Source organism: Neovison vison, chromosome 2, assembly GCF_020171115.1.
Source record: "Neovison vison isolate M4711 chromosome 2, ASM_NN_V1, whole genome shotgun sequence".
Lineage (NCBI taxonomy): Eukaryota > Metazoa > Chordata > Mammalia > Carnivora > Mustelidae > Neogale > Neogale vison.
In genome coordinates, this window is record NC_058092.1 from 214,404,603 (window position 1) to 214,418,824 (window position 14,222).

Here is a 14,222-nt window from a genome sequence, read left to right on the forward strand (position 1 = left end):
AGGGTAACAAAAAAACCCATTTCTGATGGTGATGAGTACCAATAGATCTGATCGAAGAAAAGAAAAAAGAAGCAGAGAAAAATTACAGTGCCAGAAGGGTAGGGAAAGGAGTCACAATTTTAAACACAGTAATCAGAGAAGGTCTCAGTGGTAAAGTGACATGTGAGCAGAGCCTTGAAGGAGGTGAGGGAATAAGCCATGAGGATATCTAAGGGAAAAGAATCCTAGCACTGCAAATAGCAATGACCAAGGCCCTGAGGTGGGACTAGGCCAGTGCTGTAGGAATAGCAAGCAGGTCAGTGTGGCTGGCACCAAGTTAAAGAGGGGAATGAGAAGACAGGTAAGACAAGCCAGAAGGCAGGGGGCCAGTGTAAGAATTTTGGCTTTATTCTGAGATGGGAAACTTCTGTGTTAATGGGATGACTATAGATAATAGCACTGAGAAGAGATGTTAGGGAGGAAAGGCAAAAGCAAGGAGACCAGACGGGATGACACTGCAAAAATCAACGCACAGTAGCAGTGGGTGGGAAAGAAGTGGTCAGATTCTAGAACTATTCTAAAGGTAGAAGTGACAAGATTAGCTGATAGGTCAGAGGTGGGGAGTGAGAAGAAAACGATGACTCCGATGCTTTTGGATGAATGCAACTGTCATTTACTGACAAGAAGTTAGAAGAAGCAGGTCTGGCGAAGGGTGGATGAAGATAGGAATTTGGTTCTGGACATGCTGAGGATGACGGGACTTACTAGCTGCTGAAATGGAGATGTCAAATAGGCAGCTAGCTATATATGAAATGAGGTTCAGGGGAGAGTTTCCAGTTGGAGATAAGGGGGTGGGATTCACTAGCATGTAGGTGGTAATCAATGCCTTGAAATTGGATGAGGTCACTTAAGCCACAACTTAGAGAAGAAAAGCATGGGCCTGAACTCTGGAGCACTCCAACATCTGGAGGGAAACAAGGGGGAAAATAGCAATGGAGACTGAGAAAGAGTAGCCAGTGAGATAAGAGGAAAATCCAAGATAGAATGGTATTCTGGAAAACAGGGAAGATAATGTGTCAATGACCACAACACTGACTTCCTTAACTGCATGGCTAAGTCAAGTAAGAGGACGATGGAAAACCTTAGCAATCTGGAATTCTTCGTGGGTTTGAATGGACGGTTCAAGAGAGAACAGGAGGAGGAAGTGAAGACAGAGAGCTCAGAAAATTCAGAGTTTTATTTTAAAAAGAAACTGAGGTCTAGGGCTGTATCTGGATGGGATATCCAGCCAGGGCAAGAACTTCTTGTTTTTAAACAAGAAAAACCACAGGCTATGTGCATGCCCATAGAATGATCCAGTAGAAAGACACATAGGAAGCAAAAGCAGAGAGTGAAGTTATTTGAAATGCAAGATGGTTTCTATTGGTAATGAAGGCACCAATATGGCTGACTTTACGGCAGTTCCTTGTCTGTGGGCAGAATTGTAGTAAATGCAAACTTTTCAGTAGAGTTTAATGAAAATAATATGCAGTGCTTTTTTTTTTCCCCCTAAGTTCATGAGACCCCCTGGTTTTAGGCCATGATCATGACACAAAGTACATAAGGTAGGGTGGATGAACTGAGAGGCTTACGTATTGGAGAAATGGAGTACGAGGATAGGTGAAATCTCTAAGAATTTCGAAACAGTAGTCGTCCAGAAAGTGACAGAAGTAACAGTGGGCTGGGAGCTAAGATCTCGGCCCCTTCCTGAACGAACGCTGCCTGAGCCAGGGAATCAGTCCCCCATGCACAGGGCAGCTGCTTCTACTTCTGGACAGTGACAATGATAGGAGACTTCTTATGCTGAGTTAAACTCTGCCACCTAATACTCCCCAGACTGCTTCACCCCGTCCTCTAGAACTATTCATGAGGAGGCACAACTCTCTGAATTAACATAGCTCTTGAAGCAACTGAAAACAGTTCCAAGTTTCTTTTCTGGGAAGAACATCTGTCTTTCAACCATTCCTTATGCATCATTATCTCCAGGACCTCCACCATCTTGCTTGCCTCTTCGGGATACTCTTACTGATTTCCTTGGGGCAATGGAGTCAGTGGCACTATCTTCTGATTTCCCTTTTGATGTTCAAATCACTGTGGTAATTAATACTTTATTTTGTCAAGGTGAGTGAGGGCACAAGGCTCTACTGAGGAAAAGCAAAACTCATACACAAATTATACAAAGATGTTTCTCTCTCACAATCTATAGTCTCCTGCTAGCCCTAAATTCATAGTGACTCATGTTAAGCAGTGGAATTACTGACAAGAAAGAACATTACAGTGTTAATATTCCTCACACACTGTAGAAAAGACTATCAATTAGTACATCAGAAGGAGTACTTACGAGAATATCAGTATTTTCAAAATAATTTCTCCAGTATGGTCTGATTTTTCTCTGTCCACCAATGTCCCATACATTCAGTTTAAAACCTTGTGATTGTACACTTTTGATGTTAAATCCCTGAAACAGATGCAAAAACACCAAGCTTTATTAAGTTTTGAGATAATAATTTTTTTTTAAATATTTATTCATTTGACAGAGATCATAAGTAGGCAGAGAGGCAGGCAAAGAGAGAGGAAGGGAAGCAGGCTCCCTGTTGAGCAAAGAGCCCGATGTGGGGCTCGATCCCAGGACCCTGGGATCATGACCTGAACCAAAGGCAGAGGCTTTAACCCACTGAGCCACCCAGGCGCCCCGAGATGATAATTTTTTAAAAGATTTTATTTATTTATTTGACAGATCACAAGTAGGCGGTGGGTGGTGGGGCTGGTGGGAAGCAGGCTCCCTCTGAGTAGAGAGCCTGATGCGGGGCTCGATCTCATGACCCTGAGATCATGACCTGAACCAAAGGCAGAGGCTTAACCCAATGAGCCACTCAGGCACCCCTGAGATCATAGTTCTGACAAAGTTATATTTTACAGCTATGTTATTTATTAGTTGTGAGATACTCTGCCAAATGTGATACTGGTAATACTGAAAATAGTCTGTTATGATAGGAAAGAAAGAAATATGTTTCTACATGCTTACTATACTTGGGTTTGGAGTCAATATTAATGTCATGGCTAACATGACACCTTCTGTAATAAGTGTACACACATGAACACACACGCATGTGTGCACACATACACACCTGAGGACAACTTGGAATTGACAGAATAGTTCTGATAATCAACACTAACAGATTATTACATTTAACTAACAAAAACAGAAGCTGAATCTGAAGACTCAATAGAACAGAATAAATTCCAAATTTAAAAAGAAGCAAGAGCTACAATCTGGAAGACAGGATTCTTTAAGAAATTTCTTCGTATGGGTTAATCAGGAAAAGGAGGGAGCTGAAGTCACGATGCTATGGGAGAAGCCGATTTGTAACTGGGCTCTTAGCCCCACAAGGAAGGGATGGCCTGCGGGAATAGCATGTTCAAACTCTGAAGTGGGGCCCTCAGTTATAGGAAGTGATGCAAATAAACAAGCAGGCACTGGCCACTGTTCTTTCATAAGCATTTCTGATGAACTTGAAAGTATTCATTTTCAGGACAGTGACTCAAGGTGGAACTCGGAGGAAGGTGAGCAAATCAGGGGCAGGTGGAACTGTGAGCTGGGAGTTGGTGTGGAGAGAAACAAATTAACAAGACCTCTGGGGTTTGGAGAGAAGGCATTTCACGAGCCATAATTAAAAAATAAGTCTTTTTCTGAGAAAGATATAGTGAAATCAGGACTTGAAAAATCAAATCAACAGCTTGCTACCACAGAAGTGACATTTCATCCAGGATAACTGGAGTGAAGTGGGCCTGGGGCTGCCCCATCTGGCAGCCAGCCAGTACTACTCGCCTTGTGCAGAAGGATAAGGCACAGTGTGACGGCGCAGGAACACTGCCACCCAATTGCCACTGAGGATAAACAGACTATAGGGGATATCTAGGGACGATGCTGACTCCAGCGCCTGTAAGATGCCGACGACTGAACAAATTAGAAGTTGAAGAACTCTAACGGGAAGTGGCTTCAGCTTATTTTGTAAAAGGCAGCTTCATTCTGACTTGTTGACAAAACCACTTTTGTGTGCTTAAGAATTCTACATTTAACTACAATATTAAATGTCAAAGCCAATAATGTCAAATCTAGAATGAAGGAGGAGATGAGTAAGAGTAACTCCTGGAATTTGACCAAATGTGTCAACTGCCTTAAAATTCTTGCAGTCATCCAAAAAAATTCTGTAAGTCATCAAAAGAAAAAAAATTCTATTAAGTCATCGGACCGACAAATCTAAGAAATTATTCGAAGGAAGTAATAATGGGTGCGAGCATTTAGAGATGGGTATTACATAAGTATTTACATACATTAACAATGTAGAAAGATGTTCAGGATATATTATTCAGTGAAAATGATGATATGGTAGGGCGCCTGGGTGGCTCGGTGGGTTAAGCCACTGCCTTCGGCTCAGGTCATGATCTCAGGGTCCTGGGATCGAGTCCCGCATCGGGCTCTCTGCTCAGCAGGGAGCCTGCTTCCCCCCTCTCTCTCTGCCTGCCTCTCTGCCTACTTGTGATTTCTCTCTGTCAAATAAATAAATAAAATCTTTAAAAAAAAAAAAAGAAAAAGAAAATGATGATATGGTATATTCTTTATGAGTCATTTTTATTTTACTTTTTTATTTTTTTAAGATTTTATTTATTGAGTTGACAGAGAGAGACACAGTGAGAGAGGGAACAGGAGCAGGGGGAGTGGGAGAGGGAGAACAGGCTTCCCGCAGAGAAGGGAGCCTGATGCAGGGCTAGATCCCAGGACCCCGGGATCATGACCTGAACTGAAGGCAGACGCTTGACTACTGAGTCATCCAAGTGCCCCTATTTTACTTTTTTAGAAAAGATTTTATTCATTTATTTTTAAAAAATATTTATTTATTTATTTGACAGGTAGAGATCACAAGTAGGCAGAGAGGCAGCCAGAGGTGGGCAGGGGGAAGCAGGCTCCCCGCGGAGCAGAGAGCCCGATGCGGGGCTCGATCCCAGGACCCTGGAATCATGACCTGAGCTGAAGGCAGAGGCTTTAACCCACTTAGCCACCCAGGTGCCCCGAGATTTTATTTATTTGAGAGAGAGAGAGAGAAAGAGCAGAGTGAGGGAGAGCATGAGGGAGAGGGGCAAGAGGAGAGGGAGAAGCAGGCTCCCCACTGAGCAGGGAGCTGGAAGTGGGGCTTGATCCCAGCACCCTGGGATCATGCCCTGAGCTGAAGATAGACTGTGAACACACTAAGCCACCCAGGCACCTGTCATTTTTATTTTTTATTTTAAATATACCCATCATAAGGGCACCTGGCTGAGTCAGTCAGTAGAGCATGCGACTCTTGATCTCAGGGTTTTAAGTTTGAGCCCCATGTCAGGTGTAGAGATTAAATGAAAATAGAGTCTTTTAGGGGCACCTGGGTGGCTCAGTTGGCTGGGCATCTGACTCTTGGTTTTGGCTGGGGTCATGATCTCAGGTGCTTGAGATCCAATCACATGGGCCTCCATGCTCAATGCAGAGTCTGCTTAAGATTCTTTCCTCTCCCTCTCTCTCTACTCATGCTCTCTGTAAATAAAATCTTTAAAAAAGAAAATAAAATCTTTAAATATACCCATCACATACATGCATAGAAAAAAAGGATCTATTTTTTTTTTTAAAGATTTAATTTATTTATTTGAGAGAGGGAGCACGAGAGCTAGACAGAGAGGGCATATGTACACAGAGAGAGAGGGAGAGCGAGGAACAGACTCCCCACTGAGGACGGAGCCTGATGGGGGGCTCAATGAGCCAAAGGCAGAAACCCAACCTACTGAGGCACCCAGGTGCTCCTACTTCTTCTAATATAAAACAAAACACAATGAAAGCTTGTTTTTCTAAAATTTTTTTAAAGATTTTATTTTTAAGTAATCTGTACACCTAATGTGGGGCTCAAACTCACAACCCTGAGATCAAGAGTCACATGTTTTGCCAACTGAGTCAGCCAGGCACCCCGAAGGCTTGTTTTTACAGAATAAATATGGGGGCACCTGAGTGGCTCAGTTGGTTAAGCAGCCATTTATCTCTTGATCTCAGCTCAGGTCTTGACCTCAGGGTCATGAGTTTAAGCCCCTTGTTGGGTTCACACTGAGTGTAGAGCCTACTTAAAAATAACTAGAAAAAGGGGTGCCTGGGTGGCTCAGTCATTGGTTAAGCATTGGACTCTTGATTTTGGCTCAGGTCATGATGTCAGGGTTATGAGATCCAGCCTCCTGTTGGACTCTGTGCTCAGTGGGGAGTTTGAGCTTCTCACCCTCTCCCTCCACCCAGCCTGCACACATGCTTGCTCGCTCTCTCTCAAATAAATTAAAAAAAAAAAGAGGGGCGCCGGGGCCTTCTGTTCAGGTCATGATCTCAGCGTCCTGGGATCGAGCCCTGCATCAGGCTCTCTGCTCAGCAGGGAGCCTGCTTCCCCCTCCCATCTCTGCCTGCCTCTTTGCCTACTTGTGATCTCTTTCTCTCTGTCGAATAAATAAATAAAATCCTTTTTAAAAAAGAATAAATACGAAAACTTGACATCATATAATAACAAAGTCACCTATAACATACCAAATAAAGCCTGAAAGTTAGAATTGGAACTTTGAGTCCATTACCTAAGAGTTCATTTCCATGTTCACAGTGCTGGATGCCCTCATTTTACTGGTACTCTTAAGAGATACAGCCTACTGCTAATACTCAATTAAAAAGAAAAAAAAACCATAGACTTTTCTTTTTCTGGCAGAAATCCTGACACAGTAATATGTGTTTTTAGCCCTTCCAGGCTAGACTACTGTAATTTGCTCCTCCTTAGGCTATACATTAAATTTGCTCAGAAGCTGTAAAATTGCTCATTTGGTAGCAATTGAAATGACTTTTCTGCAAAAAGTTGCAGATCAGTAAGACTCACAAGCTGTGAAGTACACACACCAGCACAGCCATTCAAACCTGACACCAAACTCATATCACAGTATAGTGGTGGAAAATGCTTTAAAAAACTCTGCTTTTGCTAAAACCTCTAATGCTCAAACACTTTAAAGTGACTAAGACCAACCGGGCTGTCCTCTAGTTAGGAAACCCGACAGGTTGGTCAAAGGTCAAGCTTTCTCAGGCTTTCCTACTGGGAAGGAGGTCTAAAGGAGGGTTGTTCCACTTAGATTTGTCTTTCAACTTCCACACTGCCAGCACCACTGTTGCCTTCTCCTTTGTATTTTGCTGATTAGCCCTAGCCAAGAGACTGGATTAAAAAATAGATGTGATTTTTAAATTAAAAAGTCATATATATTTGTATTAAGTCTGAAAAATATACACTAAAATATTAACAGTTTTTCTCATAGTACTCTGGTTTTTTCTTTTATATTCTCTCTGTATTTTCTAAGATTTTATTTACTTATTTGAGAGAGCAAGTACACACAAGCAGGGGACATGGGGGTGGGCAGTTGGAGAAGAAGCAGGCGCCCCACTGAGCACGGAGCCCAACGTGGGGCTTGATCCCAGGACTCTGAGATGATGACCTGAGTCAAAGGCAGATGCTTAACGGACTGAGCCAACGAGGTGCCCCTTCTCTGTATTTTCTGCACATATTAATTTCATTATGAGAAGATTAAGCTATTTTTTTCAAAGTAATCACTTAGAGCTGAGGGAATTAATTGTGTCTTGAATATATATACGCTTTTTTTTAAATTTAATTTTTTTATTTATTTGAGGGAGAGACAGTGAGAGAGAACATGAGCGAGGAGGAGGTCAGAGGAAGAAGCAGACTCCCCATGGAGCTGGGAGCCCGATGTGGGACTCGATCCCGGGACTCCAGGATCATGACCTGAGCTGAAGGCAGTCGTCCAACCAACTGAGCCACCCAGGCACCCTGCTTTTTTTTTTTTTTTTTTTAAATTTTATTTGAGTTGGGAGAGAGAGAGAGACAGCATGAGTGGGGTGAAGGGCAGAGGGAAAAGCAGAGTCCCTGCTGAGCAGGGAGCCCAATGAGGGGCTTGATGCTGGGAGTCCATGATCATGATCTGAGCCCAAGCCAGATGCTTAACCAGCTGAGCCACCTAGGCGCCCCTATATATGCTTATTTAAATGATTTATTTAAGAATTGGTAAAATAGGGGCACCTGGGTGGCTCAGTGGTTAAAGTCTCTGCTTTCAGCTAAGGTCATGATCCCAGGGTCCTGGGATCGAGTCCCACATCGGGCTCTCTGCTCAGCAGGGAGCCTGCTTCCCTCCCCCGGCCCTCTGCCTGCCTCCCTGCCTACTTGTGATCTCTGTCAAATAAATAAAATCTTAAAAAAAAAAAAAAGAATTGGTAAAATATACATAACATAAAATTTACCATTTTAACCATTTTTAAGAGTAGCATTCAGTAGTACTAAGTGCATTTACACTGTTGAGCAACCGTCCAGCAACCATCCACAGAAACTTTTCCATCTTACAACTGACTCTCTGTGCCCATTAAGCATAGACCCCTCCAATCCCCTCTGTCTCCAGCCCCCTTTTCTACTTCTGTCTCTATGAATTTGACTACTCTAAGTACCTCATACCTACGGAATCTCTTGGTATCTTTTTGAAATCTTAGATGATTTTTAAATTGTATAGACTTTTTTCAGTAGCAAAACTTGGGGGTGGACAAAACTGTATTTCCCATTTTGACTTCCATATTGCTATGATCCCTTTCCATATGTCACATAAGCACCTGGGGCCAGGGCAGCGCTTACCTGTGTAGGTGTAATGTGGCTGATGTCTTCAGATGCAAGCTGCTTCAGAAGAGTGGTCTTGCCAGCATTATCCAAGCCCAGGAGAAGGATCCTCACCTCCTGGTCTGGTGCACTTTTCAATTTGCGCAAAATTGAGAGCAAGCCCTTAAACAACCGTGAAGAAGAGAGATTACTTTTGGGGCACTGACTTTGACATTAGTAGATACCAGATTATCTTCTTGAGAATATCTCCTTGAAAAAGGTTCTTGGTTGTGGAGAGCTCACAGTATTACTTTCCTGCTCAATGTCATTTATTCCATTTGCTTCCTCCTCCTAAGTTTTGGCAGTACTTCAGCAAATTTAGCAACTCAATAAATAGCATGGCTTATTCCTGTTCCTCCTATTAATCTAGTTTAGCAGTCACCCCCAATCTTCTGGGAGTGTGAACTATAATTCATATTCCTAAAGCCTTTCATACACACTTAGAGTAGAGCACGCATCCTATCAGACTATAGGTAATTGATTCTTGTATTTTTCTCCTAGAGTGTATTCACTCCTAGACTGAAGTTATAGCTTTGGTCTCTTACCATGCCTGGCACTTATTAGACGGACTTTAGATAATAACTGTTGAATTTAATACAGTTATCACCCAAGTAAGTGCAAGATTTTACAGTGCTACACACACACACACACAAAATACAAAAAAAAATTTTTAAAAATTGTTTCACTTTATTTCAGTTTACGTTTAAGATTTCAGCATTAAAAATACTCTATCATGATCTAAAAAAACCCCAATGCATGGTATAAATTATGTTTTTCAGATGAAGAATCTGCTACAACAGAGAGGTTAGAACATTGCCAAAGTCAGTCATGAAGAATAAAAACAATCACAATTTAACCAGGGTATTTTTGACTAGTAATTTAATACAATATTTGTTTCTTGTTTTTATTATTTTTTAATGGTTAGAAATAAACCACTTTGCTTTTTAGCTACAAACATAAGAAATATCGTGTAAGATAGTTATTTGTTCTGTCCTGCAGCTGACAGTCTTGTTCCAATGAGTTACAACAAGAATCAAAGAATTCCAGAGTTTAAAGGGCATATAATCTAATCTCCCAGCCCAAGCAGAAATTCCTTCAAGCTGAGTCTTAGAATTATATAAAATGGTTATTTTTTTTATTGTTATTGCACCAGGCAATAATTCAAACCAGCCTGTTCACTAAGATCAAATAACCATTCTGTGAAATAATTCTCAACAACTGAGTCTTTGGACAATGATATGCAAATACGCATAATTATTAAGAATTCCTTTCTGCCTCAGAGATTCTTTGTTTACCACTCCCAGTATTCCGTATTTGCACCGACTTGCAAAGGATTACATTAACCTCTCTGTGCCTCAATTTTTTCCACAATAAGATGGAAGATTTAGCTTAAGACAGAAAGACAAATTCTATACCAAAAGATTTAGGCAAGAGTGATTGATTTCAAACAAACCAAAAGATAGGCAGTTCTTTTTTTTTACTTTTTATTTTTTTTGGCACGACATTTTTCTCTTGTTTTTATCTTATCTGGCCTTGAATACTCTTGACACCATTCCTTTTTTAAACCGTATTTATGAGAAGTCTCCCTGGCTTCTATTAGCTACATTGCAATCATTCATTTATAATACCACCTTTCAGAGCAGTTAAAATTAGAATTCTGAGATCCTCAGGGGACTGGTAATATAAAAAGGCTAGAACAGGGAAACACATTGTACTACTCATCCTGAGTTCTTGATTAGATGTCCTCATTACCTCTTCCAATAAAATTCTAAAATAACCAAAATTTATCACATCAGTACATGAAACGACAGTATAGGTAAAATTCTCATGTATTATCTGCAAGTGCAGGAATCAGGAAAGCTGTTTCTATAAAATATTTTCAAGGTTCAAAATGAACGTTTTAGGTTTTTCCTCACATGTCTCCTCTTTTAAAACAAATCTGTAAATAAAAATACTGCTTTCTGCAGACTCAGACTTTTTATACACTCATTATATTTGAAAATTGAACAACGAAGAGAAAGTAATTTCTATTCATCTTAAAAGGAGAGAAGCAAAGCACAGAAGAGAAAACCATTCTAGCTATACCTGAACTTTATTAACCTAAAGGTATCAAAAAATGATACTTATATTGGGGCGTCTGGGTGGCTCAGTGGGTTAAAGCCTCTGCCTTCGGCTCAGGTCACGATCTCATGGTCCTGGGATGGAGCCCCGCATGGAGCCCCACATCTTAAATTCATCTTTCTTACATGCATAATCGAGCCCCACATCAAGCCCTGCATCGAGCCCCGCATCGGGCGCTCTCCTCAGCACGGAGCCTGCTTCCCTTCCTCTCTCTCTCTCTCTCTGCCTGCTTGTGATCTCTGTCTGTCAAATAAATATATAAAATCTTTTAAAAAAATGATACTTATACATTTCTAATAAGTGATTTTCCTTATCAGGAAACAATGACTTCATATGGTTTACCTTCAAGTGAATTTACAGAGAAATGAAAAGTTCAGCTACTATTTTCTTCTATCAAAATGATAAATGGCATGGAGCACTGGGTGTGGTGAAAAAATAATGAATACTGTTTTTCTGAAAATAAATAAATTGGAAAAAAAAAAGATATACAAAAAAAAAAAAGATAAATGGCATGTGAAGCATGGTCTAGGGAAGACAGAGGCAAATACAGCACAGCATCATATTAACCCAACTACCGAGGACAGGGGATCACAGGATTATCGGGGTTTGCTAAATAGGGAAGAGGATATTTATAGATATCAGAGTTCTGCCTGAAAGGTACAAAGTAAGCTGATTTAAGAGGCTGGAGGAAAGAGAACAGAGTAAGTCTATGTTTCTAAACATAAGAGTCCATACTTTATTTTAAATGTCAAATGAAGGGAGATAGCCATTAGAAGTTAATTTTATTATGGGGCTGAGTTTTGCAGTATAAATACAAGGAAACAAATTTTTAAAGTGCATTTTTGGTTCAAAATACCCAGTCATTCATTCCCTCATTCACATTAAATATCCACAATGTGCCCCAAGTACAACAGTGAGCAAACCAGACATGATTTCTGTGTAGGATTTGCACTCCTTTGACATTAAAGGCGATTTAAGAAATCAGAGCTTTAGTTAATTGTATAAAGTCTATCATCAGCATGTGTGCATATAAGTTATCTGCACCCTGGTGGACAGAAGTGGTCTGACTCAGTCATAAAAAATCTAAACAAACTTTCTACAGGCAAATTATGAATAGATGTGCTATTGACTACAGATATTTTATCTGCCCCCAAATCAGCTTCAACTCAACTACTGGCAGAGGCAAGGTGCCCTGACCTGAAATGATACAAACTAGGTAATTAAGAGAAACTGGGGTGGTGGAGGGTGAGAGAGGAATGTGATGGTGGATGGAAAGTGTATGTGGCCTTGAGGAGCAGTTAGAATTTAAATATTAAGTAATCCGACTGTCAAGAACATGCACTCCCCATAACTAGCTTAAATGGAACTGACTTCCATGTATCTATACCTCTTTAACAAAAAAATTATGCTGCTAAGGGAGCCCTTATTAACTTCAGGAACTCCTATAGTTTTGATAGGGAGAACCTCACCCAAGGTTCTTCTTTCTCCTCATCTCTCTACTGAATAAATACAATGTTTCCTGAGGGGGGCAACACATGGGCATTTCCTCAGGAAGAGTGGGCTCCCACCTCACCAGAGTCCTAATTAAAACATTGGGGGCTGGGAGGTGCCTGGTGGGCTGAGTGACTCTTGCTCTCTGGGTCATGAGTTCAAGCCCCACATTGTGGGTAGAGAGTACTTAAAAAACAAAAACAAAAACAAAAACATTATGGGTTTTGGAATTTCATACACTTAAATTCATCTTTCTTACATGCATTAACCCTTGGCACCTAGAAAACGGGAACCAGGAACAATATTTATATCTTAAGAAAAAATGCTATGAAGATTAAGTGAGATGAGGAATGTAAAGCATAGTGCATAGTACACACTCAAAGCCATAGTTGTGTGTGGTTTTTTTTTTTTTTTTTTAATTTTTCACTGACCATTTTCTGACCCCAAAACACAATTTTAGGAACGATCTTCAAATGCTGAACATGCTAACTACTGCTAGGTTCATATATGTAGAAAGTACTCCATAAATAATTTCTGAATGAAGGAGTCATCTGTTAAATAGTGATGACTTAATGCACTAACATTACCGTTATCTTAGTATTTCACTGAAGACTTGATATCAAAAGGCAGGGCTAAAATAGCTGACCAAAAGTTCAGAGAAAACATCTGGGCTTTTCAATAAGAAATAAAATATATTAGTCATAGCCGAAGTTGTTTAAAAAGCAGAAGCAAAAACCTGGGACTCAGTCTCTAGTTGTACAGTTATCACAGGAATGGGTGGGACACCAGATGTGACACACTTAATCACACCACTGATGGTTTAAATTCTATGTTCTACTTTCAGTTCTAAGAATAGCTCACACTTTTGGAGATTTAAAAAAAAAAAAAAAGATGTATTTGGGAAACCAGATAAAGAATCCAGAATGATTTGCCCTAATTTCATATTGTTCATTTTAGGAAAAAAGAAAAAGCAAAAAACAAAACCAAAATCTGTCTTGATCAATGAACACAACAGTTGTATACAATAGTGCTGCTGCACTGTCAACTTGCTATCTACAGTGTCAATTTGCACTGGACACATGAGCAGTGGTTAATTTATTGTGGCCTGTAATTATAAATTAAGCAATCATGAAATTACACAGTCCACTTAATTGATAACAAACTGGGAAAAGTTAGCTAACTCTCATGCGTTTCTCATTTATGATGACATCTCATTCTCTGTTGGTTTGGCATGCCTTTTTCATTCCAATTCGAGTTATTTCTGTGTAAATATTTATGTTTGTACTCATTTGATGAGAAAAACTTAGCCTTTAAATGGACAGCTCATGTATAAATGATTAATAAAAAGAAAACATGTAAAAATCTGTTTAGCCTGAGGTTAATAAAACTGCAATGTAGCAAGTGTGAAATGTGATTGGCAACTTCAGATCAAATAATTCCACTTCTTTAACAATCTGACAATGTAAAATCAATTCTTTTTCCTATCAAAATTTACTCACTGGATAATTTGACCAAAGGTGCATGCATTTTTTTTTTCTCCTTGCAGACATCTAGTCTTGTCTTCATAAATTAATAGAGGTTGGGCATTTCTAAAGTCAAAAAGGACTGCAGGGTGGGGAAGTAACTAAGTTTGAGTGCCTGGCTCTGTGCAGCTGGTAAGCCAACTAACCTATTCTAAACGCTTTAAAGTTAATTTTGCTTTGACTTGCTCTAAAACTACTTAATTCCATGTCAATACCCTCCAACTAACTGCACAGAAATCAACAAGAAACAGTGTGTCTGTCAATGGTCAAATGTTTCACACATCATAATTCACAATTTGGGGAAGCTTTAAGTCTGACAGAG

General features: G+C 40.2%; 1 protein-coding gene across 1 annotated transcript in view; it reads right to left on the minus strand.

Moving 5' to 3' along the window:
* Nucleotides 1–14,222, minus strand: part of ARL3 (ADP ribosylation factor like GTPase 3) — a 35,181-nt gene that overhangs the window by 19,927 nt on the left and 1,032 nt on the right. The window contains exons 2-3 of the mRNA XM_044240404.1: nt 8,745–8,888; nt 2,360–2,476 (exon numbers count right to left, since the gene is read on the minus strand). Coding sequence (XP_044096339.1) covers nt 2,360–2,476; nt 8,745–8,888 — 261 coding nt within the window. The remainder of the gene's footprint in view (nt 1–2,359; nt 2,477–8,744; nt 8,889–14,222) is intronic.